Below are 22805 nucleotides of genomic sequence, written 5' to 3' on the forward strand. Positions count from 1 at the left end.
GACACTTAAATGGTGATGGAAAGTTTCGAAGATTCAATGCGGTGAGCATTATTAAGTAAAAAATTTTTGAAAAAATTAATTTGTTAAACTGTAAAGCATAATGTGAATGTAAAATATTATTATCTGGAGAGGTGCTGCAAGAATCAGTAGGTTTTTGGTCATTTGTTTTGCATAATTATGATTAAATACATAGATGGAATAAGTTAATAAAAACAAATGGATGAATTCACCTAGAGTTGCTGACTTCCCTCCCAATGTGAGTTACATTTGTGGGCAAGAATTTATCATGTAAAGCATGAATAACTGTGCATGTGAATTCTATTTAGGTTTTACATTGGTTAAACTTTCAAGGTTAGAGCCATAGATATTTTCCCCTCATGACTGAGCAACTTTAGAGATCATTTAGTTCAACTCCCTCATTTTATAGACTGTTTTGATTTCATTGCTTGAGCAGGAACTTTCAATATATGCTTCTATTTGGTTAATATCCATCTGTTTTAAAAAGATGTTTGTTTAATTCTCCTTGGCAATATTGTGGCCATTTTTGAAAGGTACATAAATAGGGAAACCATTAGAACTATTACAAAGTGGTCCAAATTGTTTAAAATACATTTTTGACATGAAATCACAAGATTTAAAATTAGTTGGCATTTATACTGAAAGGTTCATAAAATGCTTTATGAATGAAGGCCTCATTAATCTCTAAAATGTATTCATGGTTATTTGTTTCCATTGTAAGTAGTGATGGGAATGGAAATTCTGGAATCTCAACTCCACTGCTGTTCTATTTTAAACATATGGTTAAAAGATTTGTACAGTGTTGGGACCCTTGAAATATCTAGAAGCTTCCTTCTGGTGCTTGTCACACCATTTACACTATTATTAAATGTTTTCATTTGACTAAAAGCAAAACTCTGACAAAAAGGAAGACTAATTAACAATTTAATTATCATTTTCTGTTAAAAGGCATTTTGTTTAACTCATGCCTTATAGTTTTGTCACCAATGTTAAAATATGGAAATATTAGCTAATCTTGCTATCTTGGTAAGAAATAGAAGGGTGATGGAATTCAAATGGCTCCCTAGTAATACAGAAACAATATCATACACTGAGACACCAATAACCTCAAATCAAAGTAAATTAATAATTAATTAACAATTTTATTTAGATGTTTGAAAAGGAAACAGAAAATGTATGAACTAATTATCCTTCCGATATTAGGTAATTCTTTTAAAAAAAAGTAACAACTATTTCTGTCGCAATTTTGACTAAAATAGATCATTTTCTTCTCATTCAAATTTGATCATTAAATTATCTTGAGGGCTTGGGTAGTTGACAACCTTTAATTCAGGCAGAGCCAAAAGGCATAGCACAAAGGATTACAGACCTGGGTTTAAGCTTTGACATTGTCTCCCCATTGTTCATTTTGTCACTTATTTAATCTTTCATCTAATTTTTATTGACTATCATCTGTGTCAGGCACTGCCTGAGAAGTGGAAATGAAAAGATACAGAAATTAATCAGCTATGATATTTTTTCTCAAGGAAATTATATTTAGTGGCAAGAGACAGTCACAAAACAGACTTCTAAAACCTATAAAATGACTCCACAAGCACAGTAAAAAAAGCAAAAATAGACAAAGAATTTCATCAAACTAAAGAGCCTCTGCACTGCAAAGAAAACAATCAACAGAGTGAAAAGGCAACCTACAGAATGGGAGAAATTATGTGCAATTTATATATTTGACAAAGGGTTAATTACCAGATTAAAAAAGGAACTCAAACAACTCAACAGCAAAAACCCAAATAACCCAATTAAAAACAGGCAGTAAATATAAACAGATATTTTTCAAAAGAAGACACACAATGGCCACTAGATACATGAAAAAAAAATGCTCAATTTTACTAAGCACTAGGGAAATGCAAATAAAAACCACAAGATATCTCTGTTAGATTGGATATTATTACAAACACAAAACATAACAAATGCTAGTGAGGATGTAGAGAAAAGGGAGCCCACACACACTGTTGGTGGGAATGTAAATTAGCACAGCTACTGTGGAAAACAGTATGGTGGTTCCTCAAAAAAACTAAAAATAAAACTACCATATGACTCAGTAATTCCACTCCTAGAGTACATATCCAACAGCCAAGCTATGTAAACAACCTAAGTATCTATCACCTGCTCAATGGATCAAGAATATGATTGCATATACACAATAAAATACTATTCAGCCAAAAAAGGGATTAAACCAGGGCCCATGCTGTGGTGTAGCAGGTAAATCCGAAACCTGCAGTGCCCCCATCCCATATTGGCACCAGTTCATGTCCAAGCTGCTCCACTTCCAATCCAGCTCCCTGCTAATGCCCTGGGAAAGCAGTAGAAGATGGTCAAAGTATTTGGGCCTTTGCACCCACATGAGAGAACCGGAGGAAGCTCCTGGCTTCAAACCGGCCCAGCTCCAGCCTTTGTGGTCATTTGGGGAGTGAACCAATAGATAGATTCTTTCTCTCTCTCTCTCCCTCTCTTCCCCCCTCCCTCCCTCCTTTTTAAAAAAATTAAGTACAAAAAGAAAGAAAAAATATAAGAGCGCTGTGAAGATAAAGGATCAAGTGGGAACAAATTTATAACACTATTTATAAACACTATTTGACACTGTCCCTAGCCTACAATATGCATGCAACAAATTTAGTTTCCCTTCAATTATTCATTCAACAACCTTTTCAGTGCTAAATAAATTCTTGGTGCCATTCTTGGAATTGAAAAAAGCCTAGGGGCCGCGCTGTGGTGTAGTGGGTAAAGCTACCACCTGCAGTGCCAGCATCCCACATGGGCTCTGGTTTGAATCCCTGCTCCTCCACTTCGGATCCAGCTCTCTGCTATGGCCTGGGAAAGCAGTGAAGATGCCCAAGTCCTTGGGCCCCTGCACCCATGTCGGAGACCCAGAGGAAGGAAGCTTCTGGCTCCTGACTTCGGATCGGCGCAGCTCCGGGAATTGCAGCCAACTGGGGAGTGAACTGGCAGATGGAAGACCTCTCTCTCTCTCTCTCTGCCTTTCCTTCTCTATGTAACTCTCTGACTTTCAAATAAATAAATATATCTAGAAAAGAGAAGAGAAGAGAAGAGAAGAGAAGAGAAGAGAAGAGAAGAGAAGAGAAGAGAAGAGAAGAGAAGAGAAGAGAGAAGAGAAGAGGAGAAGAGCCTAGTAAAAGTCATAGCCCAGCTCTCAAGGGTTACCATATAAAAGTTGGAGTCAAATAGAGGCAGGTTTTTTAAGTATATAGGTATCACCAGCACAAGACAGTGTAGGATAAATGTCAATGATTCCCTACAAGTTAAATGTTTATGTAAATAGAACAGAAAGATAATATGAACTGTATAAAAGGATTACAAGAGTAAATGCCTTGATGAAATTGGCTGTAATGAAGTGTTGTTTACCATTCAGAAAATGTAGGCCATCGCCACAGCTCAATAGGCTAATCCTCCACCTGTGGTGCCGGCACCCCAGGTTCTAGTCTTGGTCGGGGCGCCGGATTCTGTCCCAGTTGCCCCTCTTCCAGGCCAGCTCTCTGCTGTGGCCAGGGAGTGCAGTGGAGGATGGCCCAAGTGCTTGGGCCCCGCACCCACATGGGAGACCAGGGTCAGCGCAGTGCACTGGCCACAGCACGCTGACCACAGCGGCCATTGGAGGGTGAACCAATGGCAAAGGAAGACCTTTCTCTCTGTCTCTCTCTCTCACTGTCCACTCTGCCTGTCAAAAAAAAAAAAAATGTACATGAATTCCTCAAATGAGGTTTACTCAGGTTTCCGAGAAAAGAGGGGCTGGCATTTTGTGGTGTGGTAGCACAATGGGTTAAGCTGACTATGCTGCTGGCACCTCATGTGGGTGCCAGATCATGTCCCAGCCACGCCACTTCCAATCCAGTTCCCTGCTAATGAGCTTGAGAAAACAGCGGAGGACAGCCCAAGTACTTGGGCCCCTGCAACCACGTGGGAGACCCAGAAGAAGCTCCTGGCTCCTGGCTCCTGGCTTCAGCCTGGCCCAGCTCTGGCTGAAGCGGCCACTTGGAGAGTGAAGCGGCAGATGGAAGATCTCTCTCTCTGTCACTCCCTGCCTTTCTGTAATTCTGCCTTTCGAACAAATAAATCTTTAAAAATCTAATAAAGATTTAGTAAATCTTTTAAAAAAGTTCCAGAGAAAAATAGATGGTGGGGTGACCCAAAATTAGAAATTAGTTTGACATAGATGAGAAACAAAGGAACAAGAGGAGCAAGAGAAGCAACATGAAAATGCAAGAGTCTTGATCCCAAGCTGCTGATCCTCACCAGAGAGGCAAGAAAAATCAGGAGGAGGATGTTCAGTGCTCAGTCTGGGAGCAGATGATACCAAATGGCAGAACATTGTAGTCAGAGAAAAGTAACTCACAGTCTTTTAAAAAATTTTACTTATATAGTTGAGATGGGGCAGAGCTCAACAGACAGAACTACCGTTCACTAGTTCATTTTCCAAATGCCCATGAGAGCTAGGCCGGAACTGGGCCAGGCTAAAGCAAGGATTTGGGAACTCAATCAAGGTCTCCCACATGAGTGACAAGAACTACTTCAGCCACTACCACTGCTTGCCAGGTTTTCGGGACAGTGATCTCTTTCCTCTTAAAAGTTACTCATGGAGCCAGTGCTGTGGTGCAGCGGGTTAACACCCTGACCTGAAGTGCCGGCATCCCATATGGGCACCAGTTCAAGACCCAGCTGCTCCACTTCCGATCCATCTCTCTGCTATGGCCTAGGAAGGCAGTAGAAGATGGCTCAAATCCTTGGGCCCCTGCACCTGCGTGGGAGACCCAGAGAAAGCTCCTGGCTCCTGGCTTCAGATCGGCACAGCTCCGGCCACTGTGGCAAATTGGAGAATGAACCATCGGATGCAAGACCTCTCTCTCTCTCTCTGCCTCTCCTTAATCTGTGTAACTCTTTCAAATAAAAATAAATAAGTCTTTAAAAAAAAAGTTACTCATGCAGGTGGCATGTGACTGGGAGGGCTTAGTACTCAACTAGATAATACCACAAACTTTTATGCTACACAAATATGTGTGGACAATGTTACAAGTGTAGTTAAGCCATGGAAACAATTTTCTACACAATATTTTACAATTTGAGATGACTAAAAACAAGAGTAATGGGAAGCCAGAAATACATAATTAGTAAAAGCAACTGGTGAAATACAACAGGCATCTACAGATTCAAAAGCTCATTTTAATAAAACTGCATAATTTCCCAAGCTGCCTCTAGCAGACCCCTGGGTCTTTTAAGGGAAAGAAGGAGCCTGGCAGCCAAAGGTTCCAACCACTCCCCACTAAAGTAACATGAGTGCCACCTAGTGTCTCTTATTGAAGTTGAAGAGCACCCAGAGAGATCATCTAGCTCCATTTTCAAGTAATTATTATTATTTTTTTTTTGACAGGTAGAGTTATAGACAGTGAAAGAGACAGAGAGAAAGGTTCCTTCCGTTGGTTCACCCCCCAAATGGCCACTATGGCTGGCGCTGCACCAGGAGCCAGGTGCTTCCTTCTGGTCTCCCATGCAGGTGCAGGAGCCCAAGCACTTGGGCCATCCTCCACTGCCTTCCCGGGCCACAGCAGAGAGCTGGACTGGAAAAGGAGCAACCGGGACCAGAACCCGGTGTCCATATGGGATGCCGAAGCCGCAGGCGGAGGATTAACCAAGTGAGCCACGGTGCCGGCCCCAAGCTCCATTTTCCTCATCTGAGGAACCCCGGGTCTTGAGAGTAGAATATAAACACGCCTACACAACTCTCTGGTTAGTGACTGGGATTATGAATCTGGAGTCTTGTTTCATAGTCTCCACAACTGGCAAAAACCTCCTGGTTTGGGAGTCATAAGCCCTGAGAGCTGGACTGTGCCAAAAATAAAGCCTAAACCCTCCAGGGCCTCAGGTACCCCAGGCATTAAACCCTTAAAATAATATTTGCTTGCTCTTAAAGTCTTTGAGACACATAAGTGACAGAGAACAGAATCTAATTCTATAGGTCTCAGAGGCATTCAATCTGCTCCTGCCCTCCTAACCTCCTAACCCTAAACCAGCTGTACAGTAATCTAATTATTTCCTACAACCAAACACTCTAGTCCAAAGTCATCATCCTTAATTCAAGGCAATTCTTCAGCTATAGCCTTGTTAAGGCTTTCTGGCTTCAGTCTCTGAAAGAAGCAGCTCTGACACCATCTTAGAGACCAACTGTAAGGAATGTACCATTGGAACCATTGAAGCCTTGATTTCTGAAAGGTGGTGTTCTGCAGTTACCATTTCCACTTCAAGATTATTCCAGGCCAATGGTTCTCAATAACGCCTACACATGAGCATCACCTGAGGAACTTTCAGGATACATTTGTGCTCGGGTCTGATCCTAGACAAACAGAGACAGGACTCCTTGGGTGATATTCCCACATCAGTTTGCTTTTCTTCCCCTAAAATCCTGGATTATTCTGATGCCCAGAGCACTGGAAAACAGTGATGGGGTGAGCTGTGCTGAAAAAGAGAGTAGAAAGGTGGAAGTAAAAAAGGTAGGTAGATAAGGTTTTTCCTCCTAGAGCCTTGTTATGTACTAAAGTCCTCAACAAATGATTGATGAAGCTTTCCAAAGTGCAATGGCATGATGAGGGAGTTCACAATCTTCTAATGATTTCAGGATTCTTTTATAGCCTCAAAAGAGAAATACCTCTGTAAAACCACATGTATATGTAAAAGTAGGCTAAGCAGATATGTAAGTGCATAAAGAACAAAAAGAAATATTTTAAATATAAATACCTTTTAAGTACACAATAATGCCTATTTCCATTCTCCTCTCTCATTTTTAATTTCTTCTTTCCTCATTCAAATCACAGGAAGTGATTTGAGACATACACAAGAAAGAGAGCTGCCATATTCTGAAAGGCTTCTGTGTCATTCTCTGAGACAGTGACAGTTGAGCTGAAATCTGAAGTAAGAACAGGTGCTATCTAGATGATGGATGTATATATGTTAGGTTCTGTGTGTGCAGGGGTGGGGGTTTTTTAAGGCACAGGAGACACCATGTGTAAGGCACTATGTTGGGAGAAAGGATAGCTTATTCAAGGCACACAAAGAAGACTTGCAAGGGAGAGAAGTGACTACAGTGCAAGAAGGGACTGGAATATTTAGAAGGTGTCATACCAGGCAGGGTCTTGTCCACTTGCTTCCATATACACACTATGTACTATTTTCTGGTACAGTTAAGTCCATCATTTGTTTTCCTGCCTTGCTTTGATCTGCTTTTACTACCTCAACTTTAGTATCAGTTACTGATCTACTGAAGAAAATCTGCAAGTGGTTTTTCTAAAATTCCAAGCTTTTTTTCCTATTACAAATATAATGCATGTTAACTGGGGGGAAATACTAACTTATAGGTGTATAAAATGAAAGCTCCCCGAAATTCTACCCACCAAAACTATCACAGTTACAATTCCACCTGTATTCTTTTAGATCTTTTAATTTACCAGTCAAAATATCTATCTCCATGTTTTGTGGAAAATGGAATCATTCTAAACACACTGTTCTGCAAGTTGCTATTTTAATTTAGTGTATCATAAACATTTTTTGTGTCAGTATATATAGCTTTGCCTCATTCTATATTCGCATTGACATAGTACTTCATCACACAGATGAACCGTTAGATTATGGACAATGCTGACTCTCATTCTCTGTCACTACAAATCAAACAAAACATCAATGAGCATCCTTATATATACACTCTTCCTCAATCATGCAAATATTTCTGTAAGATAAATTCCTAAAGAGAATGTCTCAAAGGTGAAGCACATTTAAAATGTTGATAAATATTTCCAAATTTGCATCTTAATAATGCTGTACCAATTCACTCCCCCAACACAGTGGTATAAGATTTATTTTTTTGAAAGGTGAATTACAGAGAAAAAGAGATTGAGAGAGAGAATCTTCCATCTGTTGGATCACTCCCTAAACAAGCTATCCTTTCTCCCAACACAGTGCCTTGCACATGGTGTCTCCTCTGCCTTAACTGCTAGGGCTGGGCCAGGCAGAAACCAGGAGCCAGGAGATTCATCCAGGTCTCACATATGGGTGCAGGCACCCAAGGACTTGGGCCATTCTCCACTGCTTTACCAGGCGCATTAGCAAGGAGCTGGATCAGAAGTAGAGCAGGGGCCATAGCATAGTGGGTAAAGTCGCAGCCTGCAGTGCCAGCATCCTATATGGGCACCGGTTTGAGTCCCCGCTGCTCCACTTCAGATCCAGCTCTCTGCTATGTCCTGGGAAAACAGTGGAAGATGGCCCAAGTCCTTGGCTCCCTGCAGCCATGTGGGAGACCTGGAAAAAGGTTCTGGCTCTTGGCTTCAGATCGGCACAGCTCTGGCTGTTGCAGCCATATGGGAAGTGAACCAGCAGATCGAAGACCTCTTTCTCTCTCTCTCTTTCTCTCTCTCTCTGCCTTTGAAATAAATAAATAAACCTTAAAAAAAAAAAAAATAAAAGAAGTGGAGCAGCTGGGACTCAAACCCATGCCCATATGGGATTCTGGCTCCACAGGCAACAGCTTTACCCATTATGCCACAGTGCTGGCCCTGCTAGCTACCTTCTTACAGAAATAACCAGAGGGGCCAGCGCTGTGGTGCAGTGGGTTTACGCCCTGGCCTGATGTGCCAGCATCCCATATGGGTGCCGGTTCTAGTCCCAGCTGCTGCACTTCCGATCCAGCTCTCTGCTGTGGCCTGGGAAAGCAGTAGAAGATGGCCCAAGTCCTTGGATCCCTGCATCCACATGGGAGACCCAGAAGAGGATCCTGGCTCCTGGCTTCGGATCAGCTCAGCTGCAGCTGTTGTGGCTAACCGGGGAATGAACCAGTGAATGGAAGACCTATCTCTCTCTCTCTCTCTCTCTGCCTCTCCTCTGTGTAACTCTGAGTTTCAAATAAATAAATAAATATTAAAAAAAAAAGATATAACCAGAATTGGAATTGGAATTCAGCAGGATTTGTTTCCTTATGCCTAATCCATTTTCTGGTCTATGGCCCTGTTTCCTGCTGACTAATATACTCCATTTTCACTACACCTTTCCCCCTACCAGATTTTCCCTCTGAGGGCTCTGGTCCTGCTGTGACCACTACTGTTTGAACCACGTTTCCGTCCCTCTCATCTCTCATATATAATCAAGAACTATGTCTCTTATCTTTCTCTTTTCAGAATCTTTCTCATTTTCTTTACTTTTCTTCCAGCTTGTTGACCAACCTCCAAGTCTAGGATCTCATTGCCTCATACCTGATCTTGGTCTCTGATCTCAACTACCTTCGGACCAAAATAACCAGCTTCCACATTCATTTTTGTTAAACCCTCCTTGGATCACAAATTCCTCCCTTATTTGAGAATGTTCAGTGGTTTTCCATTCTCTAGTGTTGTCCCATCCCATCACCCTCCAGGCATATTGTAATGGCCTACTCACATACCAAACTACACATCTGGTGCTTTTCTGCATTTGATCATGTTAGTCCCTCCCTGAAGCTCTTTCCCAAAGCTCTGCCTAACCTGAACATTACCAAAGTGAAGCATAAAGTATCTGGGGAAAGAACTTTCCAGATGGAGTGAAGGTTAATGTTGAAGATTCTGTAAATTCTGTGATTAGACAAAACTTAAGCATTATCATAACTTACAAACACAGGCTGTACCGTTTATCACTAAATGCTTTATATAAATTAACAATTTTTAAAAAGATTTATTTATTTGAGAGGTAGAGTTACAGAGAGAGGGAGAGGAAGAGAGAGGTCTTCCATCCACTGGTTCACTCCCCAAATGGCCAGAGCTGAGCCAATCCGAAGCCAGGAGCCAGGAGCTTCTTCCAGGTCTCCCATGAAGGTGCAGGAGCCCAAGCACTTGTGTCATCTTCTTCTGCTTTCCCAGGCAAAAAGCAGAGAGCTGGATCAAAAAAGGAGCAACTAGGACAGTAACTGTCACCCATATGAGATGCTGGTGCGGCAGACAGAGTCTGCTTACTATACCGGAGCGCTGGCCCCACAAATCAATAACTTTAAAAAATAATGTTTCCACAGTAGGAAGAACGTTTTTTATGTCAAACTAAAAATGATGACACAATGGAGGCCGGCGCCATGGCTCACTTGGTTAATCCTCCGCCTGCGGCGCCGGCATTCCATATGGGCGCCAGGTTCTAGTCCCGGTTGCTCCTCTTCCAGTCCAGCTCTCTGCTGTGGCCCGGAAAGGCAGTGGAGGATGACCCAGGTGCTTGGGCTCCTGCACCGGCATCGGAAACCAGGAAGAAGTACCTGGTTCCTGGCTTTGGATCGGCGCAGCGCCAGCCATAGCTGCCATTTGGGGAGTGAACCAACGGAAGGAAGACCTTTCTCTGTCTGTCTGTCTGTCTGTCTCTCTCTCTCTCTATCTATATCTCTACCTGTTAAATAAATAAATAAATAGAAATTTTAAAAAATGATGACACAAGATTTTTGCCTCTCTCAGGACAGATTTCATTAAGTAAAGAAAATTGAGATTTTTTTTTGAACAACTGCACCTACCCATGATAATTAAAGCCCCTGAAGTAATGCCTTCCCTCTCTTCATCATTTGTGTGTCTTCATTAACTGTTTTTAAAAAGATCTATTTATTTATTCACTTGAAATCTAGTTACAGAGAGAAAGGGAGACACACACACACACACACACACACACACACATAAAAAGAGAGAGATCTTCCATCTATTGGTTCACTTCCCAGATAGCTGCAATGGACAGGGCTGGGCCAGGTCAAAGCCAGGAACCTGGAGCTTCATCTCAGTCTCCCACGTAGGTGGCAAGTACTTGGGCCATTTTCTGCTGCTTTTCCCAGGCCATTAGCAGGGAGCTGGATCACAAGTGCAGCAGCTGGGATTCACCTATATGGAATGCGAACATCAAAGGTGGAGGCTTTATCTGTTATGCCACAATGTTAGCCCGCATTAACTTATTTTACTTATATACAAACATAACAATCATTTCGACTTCTAAAGAGATCAGACAGAAAACTACTTGCTTGTTTGATTTACTTGAATTCAGATTTCATATTAATTAATTCATATGTGCTTGAGGGTATTAAATAGGTTAACAGAAATGCTTAGAACAATGTCTAACACATAATTAATGCTAAGTGTTTTTAGTAATAATGTGATATTTATACCTTTTATATATTCATTTATTCATTCAACAAATTACACTATGTATGAGATGTTACGCTAGCATTGGAAACAGATACATTAATCTAGTCCCAAAGATCTCATGTCTAGTGCAGGAAAGAAATTCATAAACACATAATGGAAAAAAGTGTGATAAATACAATAACTAAAGTATACATAAGGGGCGGTGACAGCAAAAAGAAAAAATGAATAATTCTGCTTGGAAGAGAAGGCTGCAGAGAAAATGCCCTGAAACCATATGACTAGGAGCAACCAATTAAGAGAGGTGAGTAAAATCCAACAAAACAGAGGGAATAATCTTTAGGAATAGCACAGTCATGGAGCATCAGGGAATCTGGGAGCTTTTTTTTTTATTTAGTAAATATAAATTTCCAAAGTACAGTTTATGGATTACAATGGCTCCCCCCCCCCATAATTTCCCTCCCACTCACACCCCTCCCATCTCCCATTCCCTCTCCCATTTCATTCACATCAAGATTCATTTTCAATTATCTTTATATACAGAAGGTCGATTTAGTATATATTAAGTAAAGATTTCATCAGTTTGTACCCACACAAAAGCACAAAGTGTAAAATACTGTTTGAGTACTAGTTATAGCATTACTTCACATCGGACAACACACTAAGGACAGATCCCACATGAGAAGTAAGTACACAGTGACTCCTGTTGTTGACTTAACAATTTGACACTCTTGTTTATGGTGTCAGTAATCTCCCTGGGCTCTAGTCATGAGTTGCCAAGGCTATGGAAGCCTTTTGAGTTCACCGACTTCGATCTTATTTAGACAAGGTCATAGTCAAAGTGGAAGTTCTCTCCTCCCTTCAGAGAAAGGTACCTACTTCTTTGAAGGCCCCATTCTTTCCACTGGGATCTCACTCGCAGAGATCTTTCAGTTAGGTCTTCTTTTTTTTTTTTTCTCCCAGAGTGTCTTGGCTTTCCATTCCTAAAATACTCTCATGGGCTCTTCAGCCAGATCCAAGTGCCTTAAGGGCTGATTCTGAGGCCAGAGTGCTATTTAGGACATCTGCCATTCTACGAGTCTGCTGTGTATCCCGCTTCCCATGTTGGATCGTTCTCTCCCTTTTTTATTCTATCAGTTAGTATTAGCAGACACTAGTCTTTTTTGTGTGATGCCTTTGACTCTTAGACCTATCAGTGTGATCAATTGTGAATTGAAATTGATCACTTGGACTAGTGAGATGGCATTGGTACATGCCACCTTGATGGGATTGTATTGGAATCCCCTGGCATGTTTCTAACTCCACCATTTGGGGCAAGTCCGATTGAGCATGTCCCAAATTGTATATCTCCTCCCTCTCTTATTCCCACTCTTATATTTAACAGGGATCACTTTTCAGTTAAAATTTAAACACCTAAGAATAATTGTGTGTTAATTACAGAGTTCAACCAATAGTACTAGAACAAAAAAAAATACTAAAAGGGATAAAGTATTACATTGTACATCAACAGTCAGGACAAGGGCTGATCAAATCACTGTTTCTCATAGTGTCCATTTCACTTCAACAGGTTTCCCCTTTGGTGCTTAGTTGTCACCGATCGGGAGAACATATGATATTTGTCCCTTTGGGACTGGCTTATTTCACTCAGCATAATGTTTTCCAGATTCCTCCACCTTGTTGCAAATGACCGGGTTTCATTGTTTTTGACTGCTGTATAGTATTCTATAGAGTACATGTCCCATAATTTCTTTATCCAGCCTACTGTTGATGGGCATTTGGGTTGGTTCCAGGTCTTAGCTATTGTGAATTGAGCTGCGGAATCTGGGAGCTTTAAATACAGAGTGGCTGAAATAATTGCTATGAGGAAAAATGGGAAAGCACTTGATAACTCAGATTAAGAGGGTACTGTCATCAGTGATAAGGAATTTGGACATTTTTTCATAGAGAATGGTGAGTCACTGAAGGATGTTAAGTAGACTTTCACTTTAGATTAGGTGCAACAAGAGATACAAATTCAGATTCTTCTGGTGATCAAGTAAATAGTAAATGTATAAATTTAGGTCTGGTCTAAAATTATGGGGAGGGGGCGGCACCGTGGCGTAGCAGGTAAAGCCACCGCCTGCAGTGCCGGCATCCCATATGGGTGCTGGTTTTAGATCTGACTGCTCCACTTCCGATCCAGCTCTCTGCTATGTCCTGGGAAAGCAATCCAAGATGGCCCAAGTCCTTGGGCCCCTGCACCCGCGTGGGAAACCTGGAAGAAGCTCCTGGCTCCTGGCTTCAGATCGGCACAGCTCCGGCCATTGCAGCCAACCGGGGAGTGAACCACCAGATGCAAGGCTCTCTCTCTCTCTCTGCCTCTCCTCTCTGCATAACTCTGACTTTCAAATAAATAAATAATCTTTTTAAAAATAAATAAAATGATGGCGAGTCCTGGGTGAGAAAAACTGAAAATTAAATGAAGACATTCAAGTGATTACAAAACAAGATAAAAGCTGCTAAGTAAATTCACTCTGAAGGCTGCTGGTCTGAATCCCTGGGGTAATGGCTGTGTTGATTATATAGGGAAGGGAGCAGCAGGAAGTAGAAATTAGTTAAGGGAATTGCTTCATGTAAAACATAATGAAGCATAAAAGAGAAAGAGAGACAGAGACAGAGAGAGAGAGAGAAGCTGCAGAGGTAGAGATGAAGAACCCAACTAGACAAATTAGAGAGGGATAAACCCAAAAGCCCTGATTACTTATGTGAAAGAAGAAGGAAAACATTGAGTCATTCCTAAGATTCTGACTTAGTTACAGCATAAATGATGAAACCACTCAACTTTCTAGAAATGACAGTTGGAAACTGGGGGGAAGGGTATAGAAATCATGAGTTTGGTTTGGAAATTTGGGGTTTGAAGTGTTTGTGAGTCAGCCAAGTATAAGCTCTCAGTTAATGACTGGATTTATAGATATAGTGTAAAAAAGAAAAGCCAGAATTGGAAATACAAATACAGGAGTTATCTCAGATTATAAGTGGGAATTAACAACAGAGAAGTTGCATATACTGTCCAGGAAAAAAAGTGTGAGCAAAATTAGAAAGAAGAAATCTGTTATTTAAACTTTTAATGCAGGGCTGGCACTGTGGCACAGTAAGTTAATCGTTCACCTGGGCGCCGGCATCCCATATGGGCTCTGGTTCTAGTTCCTGGCTGCTCCTCTCCCAATGCAGCTCTCTGCTATGGCCCGGGAAAGCAGTAGAAGATGGGCTCAAGTCCTTGAGCCCCTACACCATGTGGGACACCGGGGGAAGCTCCTGGCTCTTGGCTTTGGATCCGATGTGGCCATTTGGGGAGTGCACCAGTGGATGGAAGACCTTTGTCTGTCTCTCCTCACTGTCTGTAACTCTTACTCTCAAATAAATAAATAAATCTTAAAAAATTTTTAAAAATAAACTGTTAATGCTTCTGTAGATGTAGTTATTTTCAGATTTATGATATCCTAGGGATTCTTTTTCTTAATTGTGAATTCTTCTCAGGTAAATTTGGAATGTAGAAAAGACAGTAATAGGCTGTATAATTTAGCATAGGTAAGAGAGACATCATTCTGTAAATAACATTCATAGAAACTGGAACACATCAGGGCTGGCACTGTAGCACAGAGGGTAAAGCCACTGCCTGCAATGCTGCCATCCAATAAGGGCAGCAGTTCAAGACCCAGCTGCTGTATTTCTGATCCAGCTCCCTGCTAATGCACCTGGAAAAGCAGTGGAAAATGGCCCAAGCTCCTGGCTCATAACTTTAGATTGGCCCAGCTCTGGCCATTGTAACCATTTGAGAAGTGAAGATTCCTCCCCCACCCTTTGCCTTTCAAATAAATAAATAAATCTTTAAAAAAAGAAACTGTAATATGTCTATATTTTTAAAACACATCGCTATAGGAATATATCATGTAACTCAGTCCAATTACCTTAGATGGTTTCTTGCTAACTATTTTGACAAGACATATGCCTAAAAGTGAGTACAAATGTCTGAGATGAAAAGACAGATAATACATAAAGAATAGTACTGTCATTGCCTAGAGGATATTGTTTACAGTGTGTATGTGTATATGTGTGTGTGTATGTCCTTAAAGGTGCTAATTCACAAAAAGCAAGACTTGAAGTTTTAAAAACTGAGGCTTGTTCCAATTAAGTTGCTGTTTACTACAGCCATTTCCAGTCAGGAGTCACTCAAGTCCCAAAAAGAGTCACCTGAAACATTTGGGAATAAATTTGGAATAAGGAAAGGATAAAACAGGTTCCCATATTCAAGTACACACATCCCAAACTCAAGAACGGGTCAATCCCTAACCAAATGTTTACTTTTGGTCCATCTACATAACCTATTAAGACTCATATTCAATTAGCGAAAACAATCACTAGATGGATAATGCACAAATACAGTTTCCAGCTCTTTTTTTAAATCACTGTTTGCTCAACACTTTTAAATGAATTAAAAGCAGATGTTAAAGTTACTGCCAACTATTCACTTGTCATCTGTGAATGGGAATTAACTTGGTTTTGTTCATCATTAAACTAAATGTTAGGCTTCCGTAGTTTAAATATTTTTGGACTACAGATCCTGAAGGGATTTTAAAGTTACAAACAATTGAAGTAATTTTTATAATTGTGAAAACATTTGTTCTTGTAAGATGAAAAGGAAAATTCCTGGGAAAGTTTAGAATTCTAAAACTTTCACATGATATCTGCAGGAACAAAAATCAAAATGTTATTTAACAAGACTTTTGGGGCATCATCTAGACTTTCAGCTGTACATATGATGGAGTCTGCAAAAGAACTTAAAAATGGCTCATTCTCATGGTCAAAGAATACAGGATGCATGATTTGTTGTGCAGATGAAAGTACTGGCTAATACTACTGTGTAAGTTCAGAAGAGGTGGAATGAAAGAAGACCTGACATGGTATGAGCAGAAATCTCAGGGACAAGTTTAACAGGACAATGATGAATATCCTGAATTTAATATTTCCCCATGTGGCAGCCAGACTTAGATGGTCCCCAGCGATTTTTGCCTTTGGGTATTCAAGCCTTTGAATAGTTCTCTCCCACACTGAACAGAGTTGACCAACAGGATATTACAGAAATGATGGAATGAGATTTATGAGCTAGGTCATAAGAAAGAGCGTAGCTTCTGTTTTTGTTTAAGATTTATTTATTTGAAAGGGAGGGAGGGAAGGGGAAGAGAGGGACAGAGACAGAGACAGAGAGAACAAATATCAATCTTCCTTCTGCTGGTTCACTTCCCAAATGCACACAACAGGAAGGGCTGGACCAGGCCAAAGCCAAGAGCCAGGAACTCCATCCAGGTCTTCCACATGGGTGGCAGGGACCCAAGTACTTGAGTCACCATATACTGCTTCCCAGTACATTAGTAGGGAACTGGATCGGTAGTGGAATAGGTAGGACTTGAACCAGGCACTCCACTATGGGATGCAGGCATCCTAAAAGTGGCTTAATCCACTGAATGTGGCTTCTATCCTGATCTTTACTAAACTCTAACTATGGGGAAGATAGCTGCCTTATCAGAAAGATATCCAAGCAGCCTGGAAAAGACCAAATGGAGAGGAGCTGAGGCCTCCTGCCAACAGCAAACATCAACTTGTCAGGTATGTGAGTGAGCCTCCATGAGAATGGATCCTCCAGTGTAACAGAAACCTTCAAATGACTGTATGTTTGTAACCCTGGCCAGCATCTTCACTGTGACCTTAAGAGACCCTGAGCCAGAACACCTAGCTAAACTGCTTTCAAATTCTGATGCCTGTAAATGGCAAGATAATAAGTGTTTATTGTTTTTAAGATGTTGAGTTTTGGGGTAATTTGCTATGCATTGATTAATATATCTTAAAAATGTCTTATTAGATCTGCATGTTTACCTAAGACTGCACAAAATAAAAAAAAAACAGGTTACATGAATATGGAATAAATGATCAAGAGCTATGATCCTTTCTTGTTCCTTTCTCTCTCTCTCCCTCTCCCTCCCCCACACACATGCACAATCAAAAATGTCTACTATACTAATATAACAACTATGAGCACAGATGAGTTCATAATTCTTACCTATCCCTAATTCTAACAAGTCCTTTCATACAGGTGAGTGATTTAATCTATTCCAAAAAAAAGTCCCCAAAATCCCTTAGATTTAACAAATGTTTAATGAGAATCTACTGTGTCATGGCCATAGCACAAAGCATACATAATATAATACAAATCACACACTTATATGGAAAAGAACACCCAGAGGAAAAACATTTTTGATATTTATAATTTCCTATAAAACCAAGACACTGGGGCTGGTGCAGTGATGCAGCAGGTTAAACCGCTATCTGTAGAACTGGCATCCCATGTGAACGCTGGTTGGAGTCCTGGCTGTTTCACTTCCAATGTAGAACCCAGCTTATATGCCTGGGAAAGCAGTGGAAGATGGCCCAAGTGCTTGGGACCCTGCACCCATGTGGGAGACTGATGAAGCTCCTAGCTCCTGGATTTGGCCTGGCCCAACCCCAGCCATTGCAATTATTTAGTGAGTGAATCAGCAGATGGAAGATCTTTCTCTAGGTCTCCACCTCCTCCCCCCTCCATAACTCTTTCAAAAAATTGAAATAAATCTTAAAAAAAAAAAAAACACCTACACACATACACTAGGGGCTGGCACTGTGGTGTGATAGGCTGAGCCTGTGACACTAACAGCCCATATGGACCCTGGTTCATGTCCCAGCTGCTCCTCTTCCAATCCAGCTCTCTGCTTAAAGCCTGGTAAAGCAGTGGAAGATGGCCCAAGTGCTTGGGCCCCTGCACCCACGTGGGAGACCTAGAAGAAGCTCCTGGCTCCTGGCTTCGGATAGGCCCAGGTCTGGCCATTGTGGCCATTTGGGGAGTGAACCAGTGGATTGAAAACCTATCTATCTCTCCCTCTCTCTGTCTGTAATTCTGCCACAAATAAATGAATAAAATTCTTTAAAACACACATTTTTCCTTTATAAAAAGATATTTGATTTCATCCAAAGATAGTATGAAGTAATACCATACCTCCCATTCAGATGTGGAAACTACAATTAAATACCCTAATGTAGTTAGGTGATGCCCCTCATGGATGATGTGGTGACTGAATGGCCCTTTCTTACAGACACATCTTAGAATGCTCCATTGTGGATAGCCCAAAGGATTACCACTATCACCTTAGCAAAGAATGAGCTCTATAAAAACAGAGACCCTAATTCCTTCTGCTCTAGAGAGGTAGTAAGAAAGTGAAAAAAGGCGCCAGCGCTGTGGTGCAGTGGGTTAGCACTCTGGCCTGAAGCGCCAGCATCCCAGACGGGTGCCGGTTCGAGACCTGGCTGCCCCACTTCCGATCCTGCTCTCTGCTATGGCCCGGGAAAGTGGTACAAGATGGCCAAAGTGCTTGAGCCCCTGCACCCATGTGGGAGACCCGGAAGAAGCTCCTGGCCCCTGGCTTCGGATTGGCGCAGCTCTGGCTGTTGCGGCCAACTGGGAAGTGAACCATTGGATGGAAGACCCCTTCCTCTCTCTGTGTAACTTTGACTTTCAAATAAATAAATAAATCTTAAAAAAAAAAGAAAGTAGAAAGATACCTAGTATCACTGAAATATTAAAATTAGGAGAGAATAATAAGAAAATACAAGCAGATGGGGCCAGTGCTGTGGCACAGCAGATAAAGCCACTGCCTGCAGTGCTGGCATCCCCTATGGGTGCCAATTCAAGTCCCAGCTGCTCCTCTTCCAATCCAGCTCTCTGTATGACCTGGGAAAGCAGTGGAAGATGGCCCAGGTATTTGGGCCCCCGTACCCTCGTGGGAGACCCGGAAGAAGCTCCTGGCCCCTGGCTTCAGATCGGCCCAGCTCCTCCCTCTCTCTCTCTCTCTCTCTCTCTAACTCTGCCTTTCAAATAAATAAATAAATAAATAAATCTTTTTTTTAAAAAAAAGAAAATACAAGCAGATGATTTCATAATGGAATCTTCTTTAGCTCTGAAAAGTGTTTTCATTTTAAGTAGTGGTCCACTACTAGAATTTAACTTCTATTTGCAATCTCATGCACACAACAACCCAAGTTTACTCAATGGCAGGGCCTTGAGATGTTTCAAAAGCAAAAAACACTCACAAAGTTACAACGATAAAAATTTGTAGCCAGCTATAAAATATTCTGTGAACATAACATGATACTTGTCATCTCAGGCAGTGAGACATGTTGGGGAAATATGGACAGACCAGATATGGTACAAAAGGAAGGGCTTTTAATTAGAAAACCCAACAACCAGGAGAGATCTGTCATAATCCGGCATCTTAGATATCAAAAACTCAGTGTGGTGTTTGTTCTTTCAAATGATGAGGGGAGGGGAAGGTATGGCTGATGCTGACACAGAGCAGATGAGGAGAAAGCATTTATGGGAAGAAGACTTACCTACCACTGAAAGCTGAATATTAACAACCCAAACCCAAGCAAACACCAGTCGGACCTGTTCAAGGAAGAGAAATCAAAGGCATTCTAAGTTTCAAGAACCTTACCTCACAGTCAGAGTCCTGAATTTATCACTGAAGGAGATAATATCATCATGGTCATTAATATCATGATTTCCAAAATGAATACTCAATAGAACTTAGAACAGGTTTACGAGTAAACAATAAATGATACAAACCTTCCAGAAGAAAAAAATCATCAAACAATTTCAATTGAAATCTTGTCCCAAATGGGTTTTGTATCAATATGATGCTGACCTATCTAGGAATGTCCAACTAATTTGTGAGGCCTAGTGCAAAATGAGAACAAGGGGCCTCTTGTTCCAAAATCATTAAGAATTTCAAGATGGCAACAGCAGAGCATTAACCAAGCGCAAAGGTCTTGTGTTACTGCAGAGGAAGCATGTCCATGAAGCTCATTCTGATCCTGTTAAGGGTAACAGAAGTCAGAAATTTCAACTTCACCTTTACATAATGAAGAACTGCTTGAAAATGTCAAATGATAAGTTTTTAATGGAATTTCATCACAGACTGCAAAGCAGTCACTAATTTAATTACATTCAAGATGAATAACTGAGGAGTAGAATTACTTTAACCAGTGAACAATTTCTTGTCTCATCACTGACTGAATGGTTTTTAAAGCCATTTTAGTGAGGGCTTTTGCTGTGGCATAGTAGGTTAAGCCTCCACCTACAGCACCAGCATCCCATATGGGTGGCAGTTCATGTCCCAGCTGCTCCAATTCTGATCCAGCTGTGGCCTTGGAAAGCTTCAGAAGATGGTCCAAGTGCTTGGGGCCCTGCACCCATGTGGGAGACCTGGAAGCTCCTTGGTCCTGGCTTCGGATAGGCCCAGCTCTGACCATTGTGGCCATTTGGGGAGTGAACCAGCAAATGGATCACTCTCTATCTCTCTCTCACTCTCTGTAACTCTACCTCTCAAATAAATAAGATCTTAAAAAAAGAATTTTAGTAAAGCCTCTGAAAACTCTCTGGCAACAACTGAGGGGATCCAGCAGAGGTCCTGCATATTAGGATGGTAATCTGACTTAGATTCATACTTTTATTCTTTCTGATAGCAGGCAGCAAAAGCCTCATTGGTGTTAAAAGAAATTTTCCCCAATGAAGCGCTGAATATCACATAGAAATCCTGGGCTTGGATCTAGGTGCAGTAACATGCAGCTTTATCAGTGTATTATCTGCCCTTTGGGAAAAGAGAACATGTTTTTGGTTGTAAATGAGATAGCTATTACTTTAATACAATAGTTTTTAAAATTATGAAACATATTATATTCTATAAAGAATAATGGATGCCCAAGTAGCTACTTCTCAGCTCTCAAGAAATCAAATATTAAAATTTTAATTGAGGCGTTCCTCCTTTCTCCCACGGTAACTACCATTCCAATTTTTCTATACATTACCCCCTTGCATTTTTTAGCACATACCTACCTATTCATAAAATATTATCTTGCCTGTTTTTAACACCAAATTTAAATGACATCATACCTTACCTATCCATTGCCAATGTTTTGCTCATCTAATATTTTTCAGATTTATCTATGTTGTTGCATGTAGTTCTACTTCATCGGTGGTGTTGCCTAGGCTTGCAAAAGCATTTCTGTGGGTCCATCCACCTGAGCATGTACCCACTCAAAGCCCTCAGGTGGCAGAGGGAAGCCCAGGGGTCTGTGTCCGAAGGGTACTGGTGGTGTGGAGAGAGCGTGGATACAGGGGCTGACTCTGAACGCGTCCATGCTCGCGGGGTGCAAAAGCAAAGGATCTTGACAGCTTTCCCTGTAATGAATTCCAGTTCTGGAATTCTAAATTTGAATTTGACCTTCCATGCTGTTAGGAAGTTCTATTTAAGATAGGAGGCTAAAACATATTTCCTTTACTCAGCTTGATTTATAACTCAAATATGCAGAAATGAAGTACGCCGGCCTCCATGCATATTACTGAATGGGCTCCATAAATAGACTTCCCACGCTTTCCTCAAATCTAGCTGTTACAGGAGACCAACCGAAACGTTACTCTCTTCCTACGTCCACATTCCCTGCATGAATTTCCATCCGCCCTCTTCTCTCCACTGACGGTCCTAACTTTAAGTTCGACGCCAAATTGGAACACAGATGCTAACCCGCCGCCAAAAACCAACGCTCCAGATTCTTGGGTCCTCCTACCGGGATGCACGTCCCCACATACCCCGCCCACTCCGTCCGGCCCGGGGACTCCGCGGCATCATGGGATATGTAGTCTTTGGTGGGGCAACTTTCTTTATTAAGTCTCCTCCCCCAAGCCTCCCACGCTGCCTTTCGCCTTCGGGACGTCGTGACGTTCAGTTTGTACCCTCCCTGCTCCCTCCTCCTTTCTTTCCCGTTGGAGCAGCTCAGTCCGGGACTTCGGAAGACCTTTTACGACACTGGGTGTCAGAGTCTGTCTCGGCGCCGGTTCCACTTTTCGGCAAAGTGACGTGGACGTCAACAGCAATGGCGGAAGGAGAAGAAGTCCTGGCACTACCAACGTCAAGTGGCGACGGCTGGTGAGTGAAAGCTGGGGGCTAATGCCCACTGGCCCTTTATTCTTCCTTCTCACTCTCCTGCCCGTCCCTGAGACACCAGCTGGCTCCGACGTTTAAAGAGAAAAGCCATCGTCGGCCAAGTCCGGTGCTCTGCCCCGCCCCCTCTGCCTGCCGGGTCCCCTCCGTCAGGTCCTGCCAAGGGGCTGGAGCAGGACTGGAAGAGCGAAGGGTGTCGTCCAGGTGCTAGGCCTGTCACTTCGTCCTCCGGTCTCCAGATTTTGCTAGAGAGGGTGGTTCTAGGGCTGGGTTGGCCAGAGGTTGGTAGGGGAGTTGCAGGAGGCTGTTTAAGCAGGAAGTTTTTTTGGATGTAGATCTGAGGCACTAGAATACCATTTGAAGAAGAGATGCTTTGAAATTATCAGCACGACCTTTGCCTGAGGGTTCAGAGGTTGAAAGACACACCCCGAGTGGATCCTTTCCACGTAATTGAGCTATTTTTTTCCTTTTTTTAAAAAAAATCTCGTTTCGATCCCAACAGTTTCCACGTTCGTCTCTTTCACAGAAGTTGTATTTTCCTACC

General features: G+C 41.8%; 1 protein-coding gene across 7 annotated transcripts in view; it reads left to right on the forward strand.

Annotated features, from left to right (window-relative positions):
• Nucleotides 1-21256: 21256 nt before the first annotated feature.
• Nucleotides 21257-22805, forward strand: part of TBC1D23 (TBC1 domain family member 23) — an 83998-nt gene continuing 82449 nt past the window's right edge. For 2 of the 7 annotated variants that reach the window (XR_016233071.1, XM_089331559.1), the window contains exon 1: nucleotides 21257-22246. Coding sequence is in view for 4 of the 7 variants with exons in the window: in XM_089331559.1 (XP_089187685.1) it covers nucleotides 21837-22246 (410 nt within the window). In the remaining 3 variants the exon portion in view is untranslated. The remainder of the gene's footprint in view (nucleotides 22247-22805) is intronic. The other 5 variants (XM_070071986.2, XM_070071985.2, XR_016233070.1 and 2 more) reach the window with 4 other exon arrangements.

This window comes from Oryctolagus cuniculus, chromosome 4 (genome assembly GCF_051225735.1).
Source record: "Oryctolagus cuniculus isolate XC-2025 breed Fujian yellow rabbit chromosome 4, ASM5122573v1, whole genome shotgun sequence".
Taxonomy (NCBI): Eukaryota; Metazoa; Chordata; class Mammalia; order Lagomorpha; family Leporidae; genus Oryctolagus; species Oryctolagus cuniculus.